At 34.3% G+C, this 21,153-nt stretch overlaps 1 protein-coding gene across 4 annotated transcripts in view; it reads left to right on the top strand.

The window, feature by feature from the left end:
- Window positions 1-180: 180 nt before the first annotated feature.
- AP4E1 (adaptor related protein complex 4 subunit epsilon 1) overlaps window positions 181-21,153 on the top strand; it is a 61,048-nt gene continuing 40,075 nt past the window's right edge. Inside the window, exons 1-8 of one of the 4 annotated variants that reach the window (XM_039889056.1) lie at window positions 181-482; window positions 2,215-2,286; window positions 4,641-4,764; window positions 8,794-8,867; window positions 9,978-10,099; window positions 12,582-12,741; window positions 14,519-14,685; window positions 17,407-17,480. In XM_039889056.1, the coding sequence (XP_039744990.1) occupies window positions 333-482; window positions 2,215-2,286; window positions 4,641-4,764; window positions 8,794-8,867; window positions 9,978-10,099; window positions 12,582-12,741; window positions 14,519-14,685; window positions 17,407-17,480 (943 nt within the window). In that variant the 5' untranslated portion in view covers window positions 181-332. The remainder of the gene's footprint in view (window positions 483-2,214; window positions 2,287-4,640; window positions 4,765-8,793; window positions 8,868-9,977; window positions 10,100-12,581; window positions 12,742-14,518; window positions 14,686-17,406; window positions 17,481-21,153) is intronic. The other 3 variants (XM_039889054.1, XM_039889055.1, XM_039889053.1) reach the window with 3 other exon arrangements.

Here is a 21,153-nt window from a genome sequence, read left to right as displayed (position 1 = left end):
AAGGACGGGCCAGAGCGGCTAACTCGGGAGGACCCAGAGATGCTCGGGATCCCGGGGTTGCCAATGAAACCGCTAATGTTCGGTCCCTCTATTCTTCCGCAGGACATGAGCCTAGCGCGCAAGCCTGGGGAGTGGCTTTTCCACGGCGCGGACTCTCGCGCCCTCCGGCGGCCTCTCTCGAGAACTACACTGTCCTTGTCCACGCGGGATGCAAATAAAGATTTCTTCTTCAAACAAACAGGAAGTGCCTACGGAGGCCGGGCAGGCGGCGGGGCAGGGCCCGGGCATGAAGCCGGGCGGTGACCGGAGCGCGGACGGCGGCGGTGGCGGCGATGAGCGACATAGTGGAGAAGACGCTGACGGCCCTGCCGGGACTCTTCCTGCAGAACCAGGGGCTTGGTGGGCCCGCAGCCGGCAAGGCGTCTTTCTCTTCACGACTGGGCGGCCTTGTCCGCGGCATCACCGCGCTCACCTCCAAGCACGTAGGTGCCGGCCCGGCGGGGAGGTCAGGGACGCCCAGGGGACGTCCCCGCGCTTGGAGGCCCTGGTCCGGCGGCGAGCCGACGGGGCGCGCCCTCCCGCAGGGCTCAGGGACTGCGATTGTGTCCGTCCGTCTTTGCTTCTGTCTGGAAGCGTCACTTTCTTACCCGGAATGACAACTGGGAGGCCGGGTTTCCACAGTTGGCCCTGACACTGACTCATTATGATCTGGTGACAAATCTAATTTTTGAGCCTCTATGTGTTTCTTGAACGTCGAAGTGGGAAAGTGTCAATACATACTTCGTAGGTTTCGAGGATTAGATGAGACATCAAGTGTGTGAAAATACCAAGTGCGATAGAAGTGTCAGCACCATTCACCTTCTACAAAGTTTCTTTCCCTATTCAGTTCTTTCCCCTAGTTCTTTCAACTGCTAGATGTCACACACGGGTACAGACCCTACTATATGAACCCGTTGTTGAATATCTTTGAGGAGCTTGGGGTTTTTAGGTTAAACCAATGAGTAGGGAAAAGAGAAAAAGTAATTCTCAAATATAAAATTTGCTGAGTAAGTCACTGCCTCAGATGGACTTCGAAAATGAGCACTTATAATAGAAGTTATTAAATCCCCACAAACTTTTGGTAGTTGTACAGATTGTGTAAGATACTGATTCAGGGAGTTTATGTCCTTAAAAATATTATGTTATGTCATAATTTCAAACATTTATGAAAGAGGTTATGTGTTAGACACCAAGGAAACAGTAAAACACATTTACTTTTCCCAAGGACTTGGTCATTCATCTTGGGTTTAAGAAAAGAATACGCAGTATACAATGAAATCAGTGCCTCAAGAGAAGAATAGACAAAGAGAAGGTTTTTTGTTCAAAGTGCTTTGAGTGTTTAAATTTTTTTTTTTTAAACAAATAAAATGATGCTATAGTGGAGAGGGGCTGCTTCACATTCCAAATTCATAATTTGTGGACTTAATATTGTTTGTCTTAATGGTTTATCCTTTGTTAATTTCTACGAGATGCTGAGTGAAATTTTTAAAAAATTATTTTTGGTCTTTAATTGCAGTTTGTATGTAAGATATCTAAATGTGGCAGTACTTCACTAGTAGTTTCTGATTAGCCACCTAGTGGACATCTGCTAATTCAGTGTGTAATTTAAAGATAACATTTCATTAGCCAGAAAATGGGGCCAATTTTCAAATGCTTAAGGAGGTAAAATGCAACGCAGACCACATCAATGTATTTATTGTGTGTGTTAGAGAGAGATGGGAAGTGAGGAATAAGGAGAATAGGATAATGTAAGGGGAAAAGACCGATTTCCGTTTCTGCCGCCTTCTCTTCTTTCATGAAGATTTTCATTTTAAGGGACCTGTAAGAACCTTATCCTGGGCCAGTACACGAAGAATTTCCTTTCTATTTTCTCTCTACTGTTAATGTTTGTTTTAAAAACCATTTTTTTTTTCTGCTAAACTGTCCTTAAGGGAACAGTAACTGAGCAAAGAAAAGAGGAATGGTGGATTAGATTGGAAATATTTATTGTTTCCAGGAATGATTCTGAGGGTTGGAGAAATGTCTTTAGGCAAATCTTAAGCACATAAATTTTATAACTCTCCTTTAAAATAATGTTTCTTGTTTATTGCAAGTATTATAAATTATATTTCGCCTTTAAAAATACTATTAGTTAAAAAAAGTTATTTATGCATTTAAATATTTTCACTTTTATAGGAGGAAGAGAAGTTAATCCAGCAGGAATTGAGTAATCTGAAAGCAACTGTTTCTGCTCCTACAACAACTCTGGTAAGTTTGCATAGTCAGTGCTAACACATTTGGAATTTGAAATCTGGTCTACTATGGACTCGATAGTGGCATCTAACTGATCAGTTGCTAAAATCCAATTTGTCATAGTCACAATCAGTTATGGATGGTAGCAAATCCAATATTAACTATATTTTGGTTTTTATTATCGACTGTCTGCAGTGGAGCAAGACTTGCTTGACTGATGTCAATTTAGTGCCAATATGAAGGTAATTACATAAATGTGGTAATACTCCTGAGACCCCAGTGCCAATCTTATTGTTTTAATGTTGTGCATTGGGAAAAGATTAGGATATATCATTTAAAATAACATTTCCAGACCTGAATTGATATATTGTAGATCTCATTTTACTATTATACATCTTGGAGTATAGATTGACAAGGTAGAAAAATGATTTCCTTGTTATAAAACTAAATGTATTGCCCAGCAGCTAAATTACAATCTGGTTGTTTTTAAAATTGGTTCCATACAGGTTGATTTTTCCAATGACATTCATTTCAGCAACTATTTAATGAGTGGCTACTATATGCAGGTCTTACTGTAGGGCTGCCCCTACATAGTTAGATTAAGATCAAAGTGTTTTTTCTTTCTAATTTTAATGTGATTTCACATAATGAGATTTTCTCTGAGAAACATTTATTCAGCAAATATTTAGTGAGTGTCTTCTGTTTGTAAGTCACTGTGGGAATGTTCTCCCTCTAATAAAAATATTGGGGTGATCATTTTGCATGACTACCATGAGCAAGTACACGAATAACACTTGTAAAGTCTGAGAGAATGTATATTTCCTTTTATCATAATATGTGGACAAATGAAACTCAAAATGTAGCTAATCTGATATCTCTGTGTACATATGTATATGTGTTTGCGTGTATACGTATGTGTATGTATGTGTATTTATAAAATCATTGTGTTTCATGGTACTTCATAAAAATGTTAAGCAGAAATGGTTTCTCTCTTTTTACTCTGCTAGATTTCCATTTTCTATAATTGGCATCAGTAAATACAGCCTTTCTTGCTACCAGGCATAAACTGTTGAGGATAGAACTAAGATAAATAGGTAGAAGTTAGGGAGCCGGAGTTTGGAAGGAAGAGTTTATAAATATGGCCATCCATATCTGGGCATGCCTTATAGGTTATTTTGCCTCTAGAGTAGTCATGAAGAGATTGGGTGAGTTCGTTAGAGAATTCCAGCATTAGGGAATACACTTTCTTCTCTAAAAATAAGAGAATAACAATGTATGCAATATAATTTAACTTAAAGTTTATAATGACTTTTGAAAAACTCTGAGATAAAGTGTTACAAAACCAAGGTTGATACATAATGGCTTAAATGAACTCTTTCCACTCTTTATTGATTTAGATGCCCTTTGAAGTGGGACTTCCAGTATCTTAATTTTTTTCCTGGTATTTAGTAGTCGTAATGTGCTAATTAATTGACTTTTATTACCTTAAACACAAGTGACCTGAATTAAATCTTATTCCCCTAAGATTTTCCTATGATTTCTTTTTAAACTCTTCATATTTACACACACACACACACACACACACACACACCCCTACATATGAAACAGTAAATGTTATTGTCCTTACTTTAAAATATTTTATTTTATTGTTTCCTAAGGATTTTGTGATTTAGTAATCCTATACTATACTACTAACCCTAATTAATTTTTGGATATTAAAATGGTCTGCTAGCTTTTCTTATCTCCTAAAACACCTTATTTGCTTGTGTTGGAAATATTGAAAGACCCAGTTAAAAAATTAAATATTGGATTGGCTATACCATTAATGAAATTGTGTCCTTTAGTTCATAATAATTGTGAGGGTTGTTGAAAAAGAATGCCTGTAAAATAAACTATTACATAGTACATACAGCATAATAATTCTGAAGAAAGTCTGTGTGCAATTTTGTTTTTAAATGTGAAAAATATTTCATTACAGAAATTATTACCAATTTGTGGGAATTTTATGGATGTTTAACATATTAATATATTAAAATACTGTGCTGCATTCTAGAAGTGAAGTCAGATTTCCATGGGTGAAGTGTTATCTGAGGATCATGTGTCTCACATTATAATCAAATTTTACATGAGGGGCACCTAGAATTAGAAATAGCTGCAGTTGATTTATAGTGTTGCCACTAACAAAATATTGAAATTATTTTACTAAAATGAATACTGTTGGTAGTTTGGTTTATAAAGTCTGACTTCAGGTGATTAATTTATAATATATTCTCTTCAGCACCAGGATTAAAAGATTTCTCTGTTAAATGATTGCAGCATAATAAAATCAAAACATTCTATTTATAGTTACTGTATATTTTACTTTTCAGAAAATGATGAAGGAATGTATGGTGAGACTTATATATTGTGAAATGCTTGGATATGATGCTTCCTTTGGCTACATACATGCAATCAAGTTGGCACAACAAGGAAACCTTTTAGAAAAAAGAGTAGGTATGTATGTGTTTAAGACTTTTATGTTTAATATTGTCCTTAAAGTTCCAGCTACTATATAAAAATGAATGATGACAGGTATATATGTTTTTAGAACACTGCCTTGTAATTTCCAAAGCTTTAAAAGATAATAGTACTTCAGAAACTCAAAGCCTATAAATGAAATCAGTTTTCCTGATTCATAGCATTTTGGAGGTAAAGAGATTAAAAATTACCTGTTCTTATGATAGTGGTTAGATAACTATATATTATTTTTCAAAACTCATTGAACTATACACTTAAAACGGGTGAATTTTCTTTTATGTGAATTATACCTTAGTAAAGCTGATTTTAAAAAGTCTGTCTAACCTCATCAGTTTAATGATCAGAAATGTTTCTTTAATGGAATAAAGCTGAAAATTTTCAGACTTGAGTAATTTTAAATATCCTATTCTCAGTTTCACAAACGTTAGCTATGATCAGAGGCATGTTTTAAAATTTTTGTCTCTGTAATCAAACTTTAGAGCTATTAGGAAAAAATTCTTTCAAGGAGTTAAATCTTCTATTCATATAGATTCAGCTTTATATCAGAATCCTAAGAAAAAAGCATGTTAGAATAATATAGGGGTAGAACATGTTCTTTATTCAAAAGAGTTGAGAGTGTCATATTGTCACGGACCAGTATATTTCACAAGTTACATTGACCTGTGCTGTCAGATGACAGGATTGGAGTGGAAGAAGTCTTGGTAAATATTCAGAGACTATATGCACATACGTTTTGAACCTCACTCCACCCAAAATATTCTTCCAGCTTCTAGATTTGTTTTATTCTACCTTCCAAGGAGAATGCCTTCTGGCATCCTGTCTCTCCCTTTCCACATTCCAAGTCAAGTTTTAACTCTTCTGTGATCATTCAGGTGGCTCCTACTGTTATCTTATGGTATTGCCTTTTCATGTATTAATGCCTTAGTTCCTGAACTAATTCTAAGATCCCTGAAGGCAGGAAATTTTGAAAACAACAGATAGTCAATAAATATTAGATGGTTGGTGGTATAGTTATTTTGTACAACTGTTGCTATGTTCTGCTTCTTAGACTTTGATGTAATTTTTCATTTCCAATTTAATTTTACTTTTAAAATATGTGAAGTGTTACTTGGTTTAAAAGTTAAGACCTTATAAAAAGGTATAATCAGAGAAGTCTTACTTTCATCTCTAGCCATTATACCCAGTTTTTCCCTTACCCCTATAGGTAAGGGAAGTTTCAGTAGTTTCTGATCATTTTATTGTTTCTTTTTGGGGAAAACAAAACAAAACAAAACAAAAAAAAAACAAGCAAATGCATGGGCACACACTCACACACACTCTTACACAAAAGATAGCATGCTATACAGATTATTCTACACCTTATTTTGACATTTTCATGCTTTTAAACAGTTGCATAATTTTCACACAGTGGGTGTACTGAAGTTTTTTTAGCTATATCCCTCTTGATGGACACATGGGTTATTTTTTATTTTTTGCTTTCATGGTTACGGAGGCTTATCTTAAAGGAGACCTTAGAGTCATTTATATTTAGATTCACTACCTTCCTTAGGAAAATGTTTTATTGCCAACTAGAAAGACACTTATCGTGGGTGTTAGATATTCTTTATCTGTGCTAATGAGTGGACTTTTTTTAAAGATAATATTTGAACCTTTTATATATCTTTATTCTGGTACTATTGCCTTATCTGCTTTCCTGAGATTTCTAATGCTAGTTTTAGAAATCTGAGGAGAATGTCTTATTTTTTTATAATTGTTGAATAAATAAATTTCAGTACCCATTAAGTCAGGTATTATGTTAGGTGCTTTTTTGTGAGATAGTATTTCAGTTTTACAGAGGAGAAAACTGAAATTCAGAAAGGTCAAGTCGCTTGCGTAAGGTCATAAAGCTAATGAATGATGGAGTCAAGATGCAAACCCCAGTTTCTAAGCGTTGAAGCCTATATTTTTCTCTTATACCTCACTCTTAGTCATTTCAAATATTCTGTAATCATAGTAGTTATTCTTTGTTTTTCTGAAAGCTTTTTCATTTTTTGAGTCACAAAAAATCTTTTTCCCTGTTTCCTGATTGTCAAAACAGGAAACTCTTTGTAATACATAGTATTAGAGTTTCATTGAGATTGTCATTGTATTTGTTCACTGACCTTCTTGTACCTTGATATTGATGACTTGGGTGTGAGTGATACCTTAGCTGAACAGATGAGTTATTAGTGATCTGATAAGACCTATTCTCTGCTTTAATGCTCTTTATGGTTTTTCTCACTTCTTTCTTGTCCCTAGTTAGTTTTTTTTCTCTCTCATGATTGTTGGAGTAATAGTTCTGCTCCTCTAACCTTCAGCGAAGATGTTGCAGTGGGTCACGCTGCTACTTGGTTGTGAGAATAAGTTTCTACAGTTTTACCATGGGCCCCAACAGACACAGTCTGGATGCTGGGTAATGATGGCAGGATAGTTAACAACCCTAAGGAAAGGACTGAAAGAATTAAGAATGGAAAACAATGAGGATGGGCTTAGGGAATTGGGCCTCAAGGTAGACTGGAGAGACACAACAGCATAGGGATTAAAAACATGAACTAACTCCTACTGGCTGAGTTTGAGTCCTGGCTCCACCATATAATAGCTGTAGACCTTGGGCAATTACCCTTTTGGGGTTTCATTATTATATTGGCCATAATAATACCCACCTCACAGAGTTCTTGTGAGGATTAAATGAGATGAGGCATGTAATATACTTGACCCACAGAGATGAAGGACGGGATAAATCTCTCTGAGTGGGGACTCAAGTCCTGCACAAAGAGAGAGGAGGATCCTTGACTGTGTGCAGGAAAGAATTCAAGTGCATGCCAGAGTTAGAGACAAAAGGAAAGTTTATGAGAGAAGGAATAACACTCCACAGACAGAGACATGGTCTCTCAGAGACAAAGAATTAGAGAGACATCCTGAGAGTTCGAGGAATTCAGTTTATATGCCATTTTTAGTTTCCATGAATTACAGTTTAAAGACTTTATTTCCCTATTTTCCTTTGGTGGTATGGGTATGTAGCATGAAAGGCGTGCTAGTAATCTCAACCTTTGTTCTATAGATTCCATATGGTCTAGCCATGGTCTGGCCATAGGGAATGAATGGTTTATTTTGTGTAGGGTATGACTTAAAGACTCTGTTTTCCTTTCATAGTTAGTTAGTAATCCCAGTAGAAATCTTCGTTTGTTCTGTAGGTTTCCTGTGGTCTGGCTGCAGCACGTTATAGGCTCTGGTTTAACATTTAGTCAATTTATGTATTTCTCATGCCTCTTCCCTAAATCAGTAGTAACTGTATAACAAATGTTTTCAATATGGAGGGCGACAGGAAAATTACATGGAGCATCTAGATTCCATGCACATGGCATTTGTCTTACTATTAATGTATTTTCTCAATTCTAAGATGGACTTTTCTAAGTTTTAATATTATTGAAGTAAAAATGCTTAGGTCAGTGACTACATTTAATGGGTTAGACAAGTTTCTTTTCTTAACAACTGTTATTCATTCAAAAGTGTATCTTCAAATTGAGTAAATGAAGTATTGTTTATGACTTCACATATGATTTACATCCTATGGGTTGGTGTTAGGTAGCTTATTTAATAATACAAATAGCCAGTAACTCACTTTGAATAATTATACATTTGGCTATAAGATCAAAAATGTTTTGATTGATTGTGTAGAGATTTACACAGATGGTAGAATGCATATATTCCTAATGTCATTTATAGGACTTTAAGTTGGTGCACATAGCCTTTTTTCATTTCTGGTATATCCTGCGAAATACATAATTCTGAAAGATTTCAGGCTGAAGAACACTTGAAATCTTCCTTTCTGAAGTTTTTGAACCTCATATTTTGCAATTTGTTTTCATATTTACCTGTAACTGGTATCTTTGGCACTTAAATTTTGGAATATATTCTTTGTTTAACTTCTTGGGAAAAGTTAATTTTTGGCAGAAATAATGAAACTTTCCCCCTCAAATTTTATAGGTTATTTGGCGGTTTCTTTATTTCTACATGAAAGTCATGAACTGTTGCTTCTCCTTGTGAATACGGTCGTAAAGGTACTGTATTATATGTTGGTTAATACGAAGTCATAAATTATTTCTGCAGGCATCTGACATTTCTCCTCAATCATATTGAATTAGATGTTTTTGGAAGAAGATAGACTAACAGAATGGGCTTGCAGAGAGATCTTTTAGATCAGTTTCTGCATTTGTAAAATGAAGTTAATAATAGAACTTAACCAAGTTGTGAAGGTTAGATGAAACACTGTGTAAAGTAATAGTTGCTCCTGTGGCTGTTATTATTGTTTATCTAAAAAGGCAGAGTTAGAATTATAACTCAGATCTCCAGACTCTTAGTTCAATGCACTTTGCATGCTATTGTGTCTCTCTTTAGGGTCTCTTCTATAGGGATGTATAGATAGAAACTGAATAAAGTCTTTTAAATTATAAAAGTCATTTTAAAGGAGAATAAAGTATAACTGGGCAACTGAAATGTACAAGTGATAAAAACACAGTTTCAACCACACTCACAATATATTTCCTGTTAAACTTTTAATCAAAATTGGCAATGAAGTACAATTGAATTATTGAGCTTTTTCATGTCTATCTTGTGTCAGTCTTGATATGTGAGTCTGTGTGTGTGTGTGTGAATGTGTTTGTTACTTTCTGAATTTTAAGTCGTATACTCTGTTAAGGTTACTAGTAGCCTAAAATCTCAAAAACACTTCCAGTTTCTCTTAGAATGATATATAAACTTTATATATATATAAGTATGTATGAATGCATGCATTTTATTGTATATATTTGAGAATTACTTCCTTTTAAACTTCCACTCATAGTATTAACAAGAAAAAAGTATAAGATTGGTGTGTTATTAGTTTAGGAAAGTTTTAAAAGCTGTCATAAAGAAGACTACTTTGGCCAGTATTAGAATATAAATACAGTTTCCTTTTGGAGCAGTTGCTTTTTGGTTATATTTATATATTGATTCTATTAAGGCACATGAAACAGATATTTCTATAAAATATGAGGTAAGCCTGAATGTACAAATTAATTATAGAGTTAGTACAAAACTATTAAGTATGTAGGACCATTGCAATATTGAGATTGCTATCTCTAGTTTCAGAATTTGCATTGAATGCTTTCTTTGCTTAATAATTACGTCAGGACTTGCAGAGCACTAACCTGGTAGAAGTATGTATGGCACTCACTGTCGTCAGCCAGATTTTCCCTCGAGAAATGATTCCAGCTGTTCTTCCATTAATAGAAGATAAACTTCAACATTCTAAGTAAGTAAATTCTTTTTGGATAGGTATCTACATTATATAATTCAAAACAAAAATTTACACTAAAAATTTTATTATAACTAACTTAATGCTTCCAGGGTAGAAGATATTCTTTGACTGCCAGATATAATGCAGAAATCCTTGATAGCATCGTCTTTTATCTTTATGTGGATTTAGAAAAATGTAGGCAGCTTCCTACAGTTAAACTGAGAGACAGGGAGGTGCTTAATGTCAGGAATCCCTGGCTTTCCTCCCACTTCTACCACTAACCAGTAGTGGTCCAGGTTTTCCCTTGGCTTTCTGGGGTTGATTGAAGCTTCTTAATTCTCACAAAGTTGTTTTGAGGATAAGGTGAAATAATGGAAAACATTTGGAAATGATGCAAGTGCTATGAATGCAGAGCTTCAGTGTATTGGAGGTGCTTTTACATCAAAAGTGCAGCATTCAAATTCTATTTTATAGCAGAATATATCCTAATAGACCTTAACTTGTAGTATTTTGTTAATCTTGTCTTGTAAGGTTCCTTAACTTTCTCCTTAACACTTGGCTTATTTTTTCACCATACTTGAATTATTTTGTGTTTTGATCACACCCCTTAACTTCATAACCTTTAAAACTAGGAAAAAGTTCACAATTATGTTCCATTTTTTCCTTTACGATTACAGTATTTTAGTTATATGTACATTCTTGATAAAGATTTTTTCTATGACTTATACAATATTTATTTCATGTGCTGCTTTAAGTCAGTATTTTTCATGTTTTACGGTTATAAAATGTTGACTTATGACTTATGGTTTGTATTTTTTAAGAAATCTTCAACTATGAATTTTCCAGCTAAAATGATATTTTTCCTAAGAATGATAGAATAACTTCATAGTTTTTTCAGACTTTTTATAATGTTTCGTTTATGTCAAATCTGTGTTTAGAGCAAATGATGGGTATAGACAGTTAATTATTAGAAATAAAATATTAGCTTTTCTTAGATAATTATGGCTTGGTCTGATCATAGCAGAGCATATTTTATATAAATTTTCCCTACCACCAGTGTTTTGTGATAATCATACTTATTGACTCTTTATATGAAATTCTTCAGAGAATTTAATTTTTTCCTGTTTGTTTTCCATTTACTCTAATTTCAAATCTTGGCTTCTCCTGTCTTCTACTAGTTAGAGTTTAAAACAGAGTTTTTGAAACTCTGCTTTTGCAATTATGGCCATACCTAACTCCACTCTGTGGACTGTGGACCCAAAGAATGTGAGACAGAACTACTGGTAGGCCAGTAGATGTCACAATGAAGATGTGAGACAGGGTTTGGACTTGACTTTGAATCCGTGGCTGTATTCCAGCATGCCAGACCTAGAGCCTGAATCTAGGTCTCTTGATGTCTTGGGTTACTACCACCACTTAGGGCCAGGCCCAGGGATTCCTGAGCTTGCTCAAAGTTTGTGTTCTTTTCTTCACCTTCCTGTTCTCTCCCAGAACTAATATTGGTTAACACTCAATACCAATACATTAGAGTGTAGTTTTCAGTCACCATAGTATTAATGCTAATGGCAAATATCTTGTTAATCTGAATTTTGCTATGGGAAAAAGATTTTCCATTATGGTATTGTTTTCCTAGGAAGATAGAGAGTTACTAGTTAATGGAATTTAGTAGAAGCTGAATGACCATTTGTAGGTAACAGAAATATATGCTAAGGAACTCTAAAAATAAATACTTCACTTTTGTGACATTTATCGTTGTTTTGAGTGAACACTGCCAGCATAGTTTGCACATATATGTGGAAAAGGAGTGAGAGAATAACAAGAACATACTTCCTTGAAACCTGTATTATGCACACAGGGTAGCAATTTTATTTTTGCTTCTTGTGTGCTGGACATTATTTGTTAAAAATGAGTGTGAGACTTGTATATACTTTCTTCATTGTAACGAATTTTTTGAATTATGAGATGGGTGAGGAGAGGAGTAACATCATTTACTATGAGTCCCCCCTGTTTTCTCCTTTACCCCTAAAATATTTGGACTATGCTTGCTCATAATATAAAAAAAGAAATATGAAAGCCAGAATACCAAGGAGACTTTTAATAAAGAGACTGTTTAATATTATTAGCTGAAATTACCTCTTACTGATTTAAACTTATTATTGATTCTTTTCCCAGTTTCTAGAGATATGGCTTTCAGAAATGGAATTAGGGAATTGAGAAATTTGCTTATCTTCTTTGTTCTGGTTTCAAAAATAATATATGCTTGCTACCAAAAAAATTCCATAACTAAAGAAATATATAACATGAGCAGTTCAAGCCTCTTGAGATCTTACCTCCTTGAGATAACCACTTTTTATAGTTTGGTGGATTAGAATAAAGAAATTAATAATAAATGTATAATTCTTTTTAGTTAAGGTGAAGCTGATATATTGAAATCATCTTTTCAAATTAAATGCCTGACAATTCAGATAGTTGTTTAGATTTCATTTTTTATTTTTAGGGAGATTATACGAAGAAAAGCTGTTTTAGCATTATACAAATTCCATCTCATTGCTCCTAATCAAGTACAGCATATTCATATAAAGTTTCAGAAAGCACTTTGTGACAGAGATGTTGGGGTCATGGCTGCTTCCTTGCACATATACCTTAAGATGATTAAGGTAAGTTGGAAATTTCATCAGGTTTTGAGTAGTTCCTATTAGAAACATAGTTATGGAATTAAAAGAAAACTCAGATTTTTCAAAATGCTTAATATTTCAAGTTTTTATTATTGACTTTTTAATAGTAATTTCTGCAAGTTATTGATAGCATGAGTTGTAGGCACATTACAGAATTAGTCTTTTTTTTAATGCCTAAAATATTTTCGTGTTAGTAAAGAAGCATGGAAAAATGGTGGCTAAGGAAGGCAGTTGAAATTTGGAGATTTGTAGTTTTTCAAGCAGTTACTCTCTTCTGTACAGCATCATGGAATGCATAACAGCTTATAAAAATGAAGAGAGCCAATGGGGGTTGTGTAAGGCATAGACTACATTGTCGAAGCCATACACTGATACTGTGTCACATGAGGAAGGAGGGTTGAATGGTATGGTAAAAAAAATTTCTAAATGGTGATATGGATTTATACTAATTCAACTCCAGTATATTTTCTGAAACCTTTTGTATCTGAAAGTATATGTTTGTGAGAGATTTCATGAGTACCTCACAATGATAGGGAATATGCTCTTGAATTTAGAATAAAATTATAGAACTTGAGATTGTCTTCACTTTTTTTTATCATAAGGTAGCTTTATTACATTCCTTTACCTTCTAAAAAACGATTATAAAAAGGAATACTTCATCTAAGTGTAATACTGTCTTTATGGACATACCACGGTTGGAAAGTAAAGTTAAAAGTCATGAATATGTGTGAGGAGAATGAGAACAAAGGCAGGACACCTATAGTCTACCACACCAAGGCCAATGGGTACCGGGGGAAAGGGGAACACGGGGACAAATGTGGATTTATTTGGGTGTGTGTGTGAGGTGTCAGTGAGCTGCTTCTAGAAGCCTAACATAAACATACTCGCTGGCTCCAGGTCAGGACACACAGGCACACAACCCTCATACTGCTGCCCAAAGCTTCAGTGTCTTCACTTTTCTGTATTAGATGTGTTCCCAATAGTTTGATATAAATAGATATTTGATATTAAATCTTATTTTTCTTCTAACATTTGCTAGACTTTGAAAGAGCCATTATTTGCTTTCTAAAAATTTGTCCTTGATGTATAATAAAAATTATAGTGATGAATCGTGTTCATTTTGAGGAATGTGTATTTTATTTCCCCAGTCCAAGTGGTTAGTCAGATAATCAAGGTATACTCATTCAGAAACACACATATGTTTAAATACTATAAGATTAATTATTTTCTAATAGATTCACTGATTTGAAGGGTTTGAATGTTTGAGTAGTCTTGGCTGTGCTCTTTCAACCAGAACACGTTTAGCTCATTCACATGAGAAGTCTTTTGCAGACAAAGTTCAGAGATTGCAAACAGGCTTTGGTTTTCATCAGAAGTAGAGATATTATTATTCTTTTTCAGTATGCCAGTTCTTTTTACTTTTTTGATTTAATTGCTAGTGTTGACTATTAAAGGTTCTATATAAGATGTAATTATAAAAAACTTGAAATGTGATTATACCATTTGTGGGGACAAGTAGGGAGTGGTGGAAGCTTTTTGGGGGATGATTCAGCTTTGGATCAGGTAACCAAAGGAGTTTCATCGTGGAAGAAATTAAACAGATGAGAGCACTGTTTCATTAAAAGTGAACATGAAACTTCTAAACGAGCATGTAATAAGTTAGATTCTCTAGCGTTTGAACCAAGTCCATTTTATATTTGGTAAGACATTATTATTAACAGGAAGTTTTTGTTTTATTTATTTATTTTTTTGTATGTAGGAGAATTCATCTGGATATAAAGACTTGACTGGGAGTTTTGTAACAATTTTGAAGCAAGTAGTTGGAGGAAAGCTCCCAGTAGATTTCAATTACCACAGTGTGCCAGCACCATGGTTACAAATTCAGCTCTTGAGAATACTAGGACTTCTAGGAAAAGATGATCAAAGGTAAACTAAGTAAGTTCAATAGCCTTAGGCTTTAGTCATGTAGAGCAGTGGTCCCCAACCTTTTTAGCATCATGAGAATCTAATGCCTGATGACTGAGGTGGAGAGGAGGTGGTGATGCTAGTGCTGAAGCTTCACTCCCATCCCACTCACCTGCTGTGCGGCCCAGTTCCTAATAGGCCACCGACTGGTACTGGTCCACAAGCTCTGGGATTGGGGACCCCTGACCTAGAGGTTTCATGATAACCCAGATTCTCTCAATGCTTAATTGGCTTAATAGTGATAAACAAACCACTGTAAGAAGTAGCAGCCATACAAAAATATACAACTTGCCAAATTAGGCCTATGGACTATGGTTTGCTGACCCTTGCTTTAGTTGGATATGAGTGCTTCACCTTCTTAAGTAGTTTGTCTGAATTACTCTTTTAGCCAATACTTTACATTAAACTTTTTATGGTTATCTTTCCAATTATATATGCATTTTGTAACTTTTTATTTTGCCATAGTTTTTCAAACTTGCAGAAAAGTTCCAAGAATAGTACTCTTATGCCCTTTACCTAGATTCATCAGTTATTTGCATTTGCTTTATTATTCTTTCTCTCTTTTTTTGTATGTGCATGTGTACACACATATTATTTTTATTTACATTTTTTTCCTAAGCTGTTTGAGAACAAGTCCAACTAGATTTTAGTTTCCTGAGACAAAGAGCATGGCTTGAGTCACTGTTGTGTTTCTGTCTTAAGAAAATACTTACTAATCAGTGTTCTTACTTTATGAGATATAATGCTCTTTTATGCAGCAAAATAAGTTTATATTCTAATTCTTTAGCCTAGCTTTATGAGAAGATTGTTCTCTAGACTGTTGCTCCTAGTAATGCCTTGTTGGTGTTATTTTAGCATTTCTGCCCACAACCACCTGATGAGCGCTAACTGGGCTGTAGCACTCTTGGTTTTACTATTTTACTTTCTTCTGCATTTATGAATCTCAATCCTGACTGAAACTTAGGGCGGAAGTGATGGACCAGACACACGCAAAATTTTTGTCTTAATTATATTTTATTTTATATAACCCAACCTATCTTATTGTGAAGCTCTAGTTGGAGTTCGTTGGAATTGTTTTAAAACCACAAATTTCATGGTGATGCATCCAGATCTTCTTAGTCTAAAAAGATTTAATGCCATCATATGTTATCAGGAAGTAACTTTGGAGGCATTTTGTGAATTTACTAAATTCACTAACTCATTATATTCCTTTCCTTCATGGGAGAATTTGGAGAATATATACAAAATGACTAAGAGGGTGCTTACCTTCAGAGAGCTCAGTTGAATAGAAATTAGTCACAATTAAAGTGAATGAGACTGGAACTCTTATAATTTTGTTCAACATTAGAATGTTTTCTCCTTTGTTGTTCCAACTCTAATGAGATTTTATTTCTTAAGACATGATTAGCTCAATGTGGCAAAGTAAACATGTTATTTTATAACAGATTCTAATGTATTTAATTGAAAGAATTAATTTACTGGAAAAGTCTTATATTTATGGACTTTTATATCTGAGTATTTTCTAGTGTTTTACAGCATTCTGCTTAGGTTATTAATGTTTAACTTGATCATGTTGGCAAATGTTTCTACATTTCATGTGGTTAAATATATCTCTTATTCCAGACATTGGCTTTTAAAATTAAGAAACTAGACTATAATCTAAGTGTAGTATTACTGAATTTTGGGGGTGAGGATTTGTAATGTCTACTATATGGTTATTGTCTGTGGAAGAAGTGCTTACACAAAATGAAGGATTTTAGAATTCTCACTGGATATTTATACTTTAGTCGAGATAATAAAAGTACATGCACTTCGAATTGAATTCTATAGCTGCATATTTGGAAAAAAAAATTTCTGAAAAAGATATACATGATATGTAATTCATATAGCTCCAGATTATTTTGATCTTTTGGCTTGTTTACTTTACAGTGTAGTTTCTCTATAAGACTACTGTGTATAGTCTATGTTGATGGTAGTTTTTTTCCATTAGTCTTTTTTGACTTTTTAAAACATATAGAAATACCAACTGAGAAGCCATAATTTTCACATTGGCACCTTGGAGAGGACTTTTCTAGGCTTGGAAAATGAGTGCTAGGATTCTGGAAAGCACTGCGTTTTCTTATAGTATTTGCCTCAACCCAGTATTGTAACTGTAATCAGCGATCATAAAGACATAGGACTGTACAAATTTGTTAATTCCACAAAATATTTTTTTTATATTTAACATAAATGAAAGTCAAAATTTTCTTTCTGAAGAAACGTGCTGTTTAGAGAAAGGCGAATATTTGAATACTTTAAAAAATTATGTGGTTAAAATAAAGATAATATACTGTCTGGGATAATCTGGATATATGAGGTATTATTGTAGTAACTTGAAACAGGTAGAAATATTTTATTACAGGGAAAATTATGAAAGATAGTATGTTCAACCAAATAAAAACCTGATTTGTAAACTAGGTACAGGGTGAAGAAAGAGTTGGTTGACTTATGTTTATCTTCATTGACTAGTCAGCTTTGATATATTAGGAAGTTAAGCTCATGGAAAAAAACAAATGGAATCTTTAAGAAGTGATTTTTTTTTTTTCACTTTTCTGTAGATCCTCAGTTTTAAAGAGAGAAACTGTATGTTTTATTGGGTTATAATACTAAAATTCTACTGCAAATAAAATGTCTTTTAAACAGGACAAGTGAATTAATGTATGATGTTCTTGATGAATCCTTACGAAGAGCCGAGTTAAATCACAATGTCACATATGGTAGGTAACATGTAAATGCTACTCTAATGACTAACAGTATTTTTCAGTATCATAACTAAATCTATGTTAGAATAGTAAAATACTAAAAATTTCAATAGAATTTTATATGTTATATTTTAAGGTGGTTCTTTGGGTTATTATTTTTCAATGGAAGCATTGAAAATAATAGAAATAATTTGAAATTATGGCATCGTTTTAAATATTGACCTAAATTTGTCATTATAGTTCTCTCTTTTTTTAAGACTTTATTTTTTAAGAGAAATTGTCTCTTTTTTTAAAGTATTCATCAACTTAGTAGACCTATTCCATATTTAAGAAGACAGTTCTTAAATAAATCAGTCAACTAGTTGTCAAATATTTATTAGATTTCTGTTATTTATCAGGCCCATGCAAGATACTTGGAATACAGTTGTGAATAAAACTGTCATTGAGCTCACAGATAAGATAGGTGGAAAAGGATGAGTTGTAAATGCTATAAAGGAAAATTAAAGGATGCTTTGGGAGAATATAGCCACTAACTTTAGATGAGGGGGAGAGCAAGGAAGGTTTTTATAAAAAAGTGGTATTTAAGAACAAAACTGAAGGATGAGTGGTATACATATATATATAAGGATATATAAAATAGACTATTTTGTGAAGAGTTGCTATTTATATATCATTTTATACAACTTATAAAATAATTTAGTGATAGGAGACAAGAATAAGTTGGGGAGGAGAGTGGAGAACTGAGAAAAGTATCTAAAAAATCTTCTAATCTTAGTAGCTAGAAGAAAGAACTATTAGTTCCTTATTGATCAGTCTGAGAAAGCTCAGTGAAGAAATTGGGATATTTAGAGATATTTAAAAGATAGAAGTAAAGCAGTTTGAATTTTGTATGCTATTGAGAAGAGCAGTAGAAGAAGAATTGAGAGATATAACTCAAATGAAAAGTCATTTCTTAATCTGGTAAAGTGCCATGAAGTAGGGGACAAAGAGCATTACTTTTTTCAGATGGTGGTGAACTGTGGATCTTTAAGAACAATGGTTGTAGAAGTGTAGGGTAGACTAGAGGCCAAAAATTGAACTAGTTAACTGTAATAAAAGTCCTTGACAAAGATGCAGTGGGAATAAGGAGCAAAGATTGGATGCATAGGTCTAGTACAGGAAAAATAATGCACATGGTAGTGAATTGGGATAGTAAATTTAAAAGAATAGATTTATGTTTTGTATGTATAAATGGTAATTAAAGGCAGTAAGAGTGGTTTATTCATTTGTTCAACCAGTATTTATTGAATGCCTATAAAACAAAAACTTGATTTGTGAACTAGATACAGATCGAGGAAGGAGTTGATTGACTTGTGTATTCCTCCTTGCTAAGTAAGGGAGATGAAAGGATGGATAAGGTAGACACAGGCCCTGCCCTTATGAGTGTATGGTATAATGAACAGTTGATACTATCTAGGCTACTGCTATGTAATGGGAAGAATAAGGGGCCAGAGATAAGGCTGACCCTTATTGAGGCATGTGGTTTGGCTTGGAGCTGTCAGAAGATCCAGTGAAGTGTTACAGTCTTTGCAGGCAGCTAAAATAAGTTAAAACATTTTGTTTGAAAGATAATTAGGGTTTAGGGTAAAAGTTTGAAAGGTTCTCAAGGAATTCTGTTTAAAATTAGCTAAGAGTATGCTTTTTTTCTTACATAAAGCTTTTTTTTTTTTGGTAATTGACATTTCAGCTTTAATTTTTTTATTTTTTTGAATAGGTAATATATGCACATGGTTCAAAATTCAAAAGGTACAAAAAGGTATACAGTGAACAGTAAGTGTCCCTTCAATCCTTATCACCTACTACCCAGTTCCTCTTCTTGGAGATAACTACTGTTACCTGTTCCGTTTGATTTGGAGAACACTGTATACCTGATATTTTTTAATGTTCCCCACTAGGACACCCTTCTCTTATTAAGATTGCTGAAACCAACACCAACAATTTGTTTCTTTGTAGGCTGTCAGTTCAGTGTTTCACCTTGCCACAGAAACTTTCTAGTTTCTGTTGTTTTGTTTATTTCTTTTATTCATCTTTCCATTGTTATGCTTTTTACCCCATATTTGTATTGATACAGTTTATAGCTTACATTGATTTTATCAATAGTAGAGTAATCCTAATATAAATATTTTATTGCTTAAGAATGTGAATTTTAAATTATAAGCTTCATAAGGGCAGGAACTGTGTCTGTCTTATGGACCAGCATATCCCAGTATCCGGCACTGCGTTAATCAATGAGTAATATGTTTTAATTGAATTGAAGAAAGAGAAAGTTATTTTACTTTTATCAGTTATCTATCTGATAACTTAATACTTTCTAAACCATATATTTATGAAGGTCCATTATTATAACTTACCTTAGTGTCAAATCAAGAAGTAAATCTCATCAAAGACATTTATTGAGTATATGTTATGTGCCAGGCATTGTATAAAGTGATGTAGAGGATATGAAGAACTATAAAATGTAATCTTTGCCTTCAAGGAATTTATAATATAATGGAAAAGATAACTTACTTATGAATAATACTAGCATAATACTAGTATAAGGTAGAATACAAAGGGGTAGTACAGATAATAAATATTACAGGAGTTCAGGGATAGTAGAGGTCACTGTGGGTCTGAGGGCACTTAATGATATAATAGGACCCTGAGAGGTAGTAGGATTTAGATAGCCAGAAGGCTGAAAGGGTTTCTAAGAAGAGAGAACATGAGAGAAGGTGCCCAAATGGGGATGTTTAAAACAATTTCAGAGAACATTGACTCACCAGCCTGAATGGACAGTTCATAGTGGGAGCAGTGCAAAGGCCATATTGTGAAAGTCTTCTCATGGCAGCCAAATTATTTTGGGCTTCATACTGTGTAAATCTGGAGGTATGGAAGATTTTTGGGCAGGATACTAAAAAGATGAGAATGACATTTTTAGTAAGCTAGTGAATTGGGAAAATTATATAAAATGGAATATAAGGGACAGAACCATCAGAAGTAGATAGAAGTACCTTTCCCTGTTTTTCCCACTAAGTATACCTCAAAACCCTGGACATTATATGTAAAATAAACATAAGACTCTGAAAGATGAAGAAATGAAAGTAGACTCTTTAGGGACCTTGGGGTGAAAGGAACAACACCATAGTGAGTACCTGTTTTTTGTTTTTGTTTGTTTGTTTGTTTACCTCATGTACCTCCAACTGGGTACTGGAGAGCCAGCAACTTGGAAATGCCAACAGGTGCAGACAAAAATGCCCCAAGAAAAAGCCTCTCTAGCAGAAGGACCAAGAAGAAAAGGGCAAACTAGCAAGATAGGAAATTTTTAGACAATAGTCCCTCCATTACAACTAAGTACAACACAGGAAAAACAATGGATCCACCTACTTCAGCAGAGGCTTAGTAGAGAGCTGAGATTTCCACTCTCTTCTGGTACAGAGAGGTGCCCCAGCCCTCCCACTGGGCTGATGGCAGAGAATCCCAAGAGGGGAGCAGGAATTTGATCCCTGCCAGGTGTTAATGAGGCCCACCTCCCTTGCACTGTCAGTGAACATGATATGGGAAGCCTGGATTTCACATTATCCAGGAGCAGAAAGTAGTGAGGTACCCCTCCCCTTTTTGCTAGGTTGGCATTAGAGGAAGCCTAGTGGAGAGTCCAAGCTTTCGTCACTGG

The sequence above is a fragment of the Pteropus medius genome, unplaced genomic scaffold (genome assembly GCF_902729225.1).
Source record: "Pteropus medius unplaced genomic scaffold, Ma_sr-lr_union100, whole genome shotgun sequence".
Classification (NCBI taxonomy): domain Eukaryota; kingdom Metazoa; phylum Chordata; class Mammalia; order Chiroptera; family Pteropodidae; genus Pteropus; species Pteropus medius.
The sequence above is the reverse complement of the archived record's forward strand: the minus strand, read 5'-3'. Positions and strand labels throughout refer to the sequence as shown.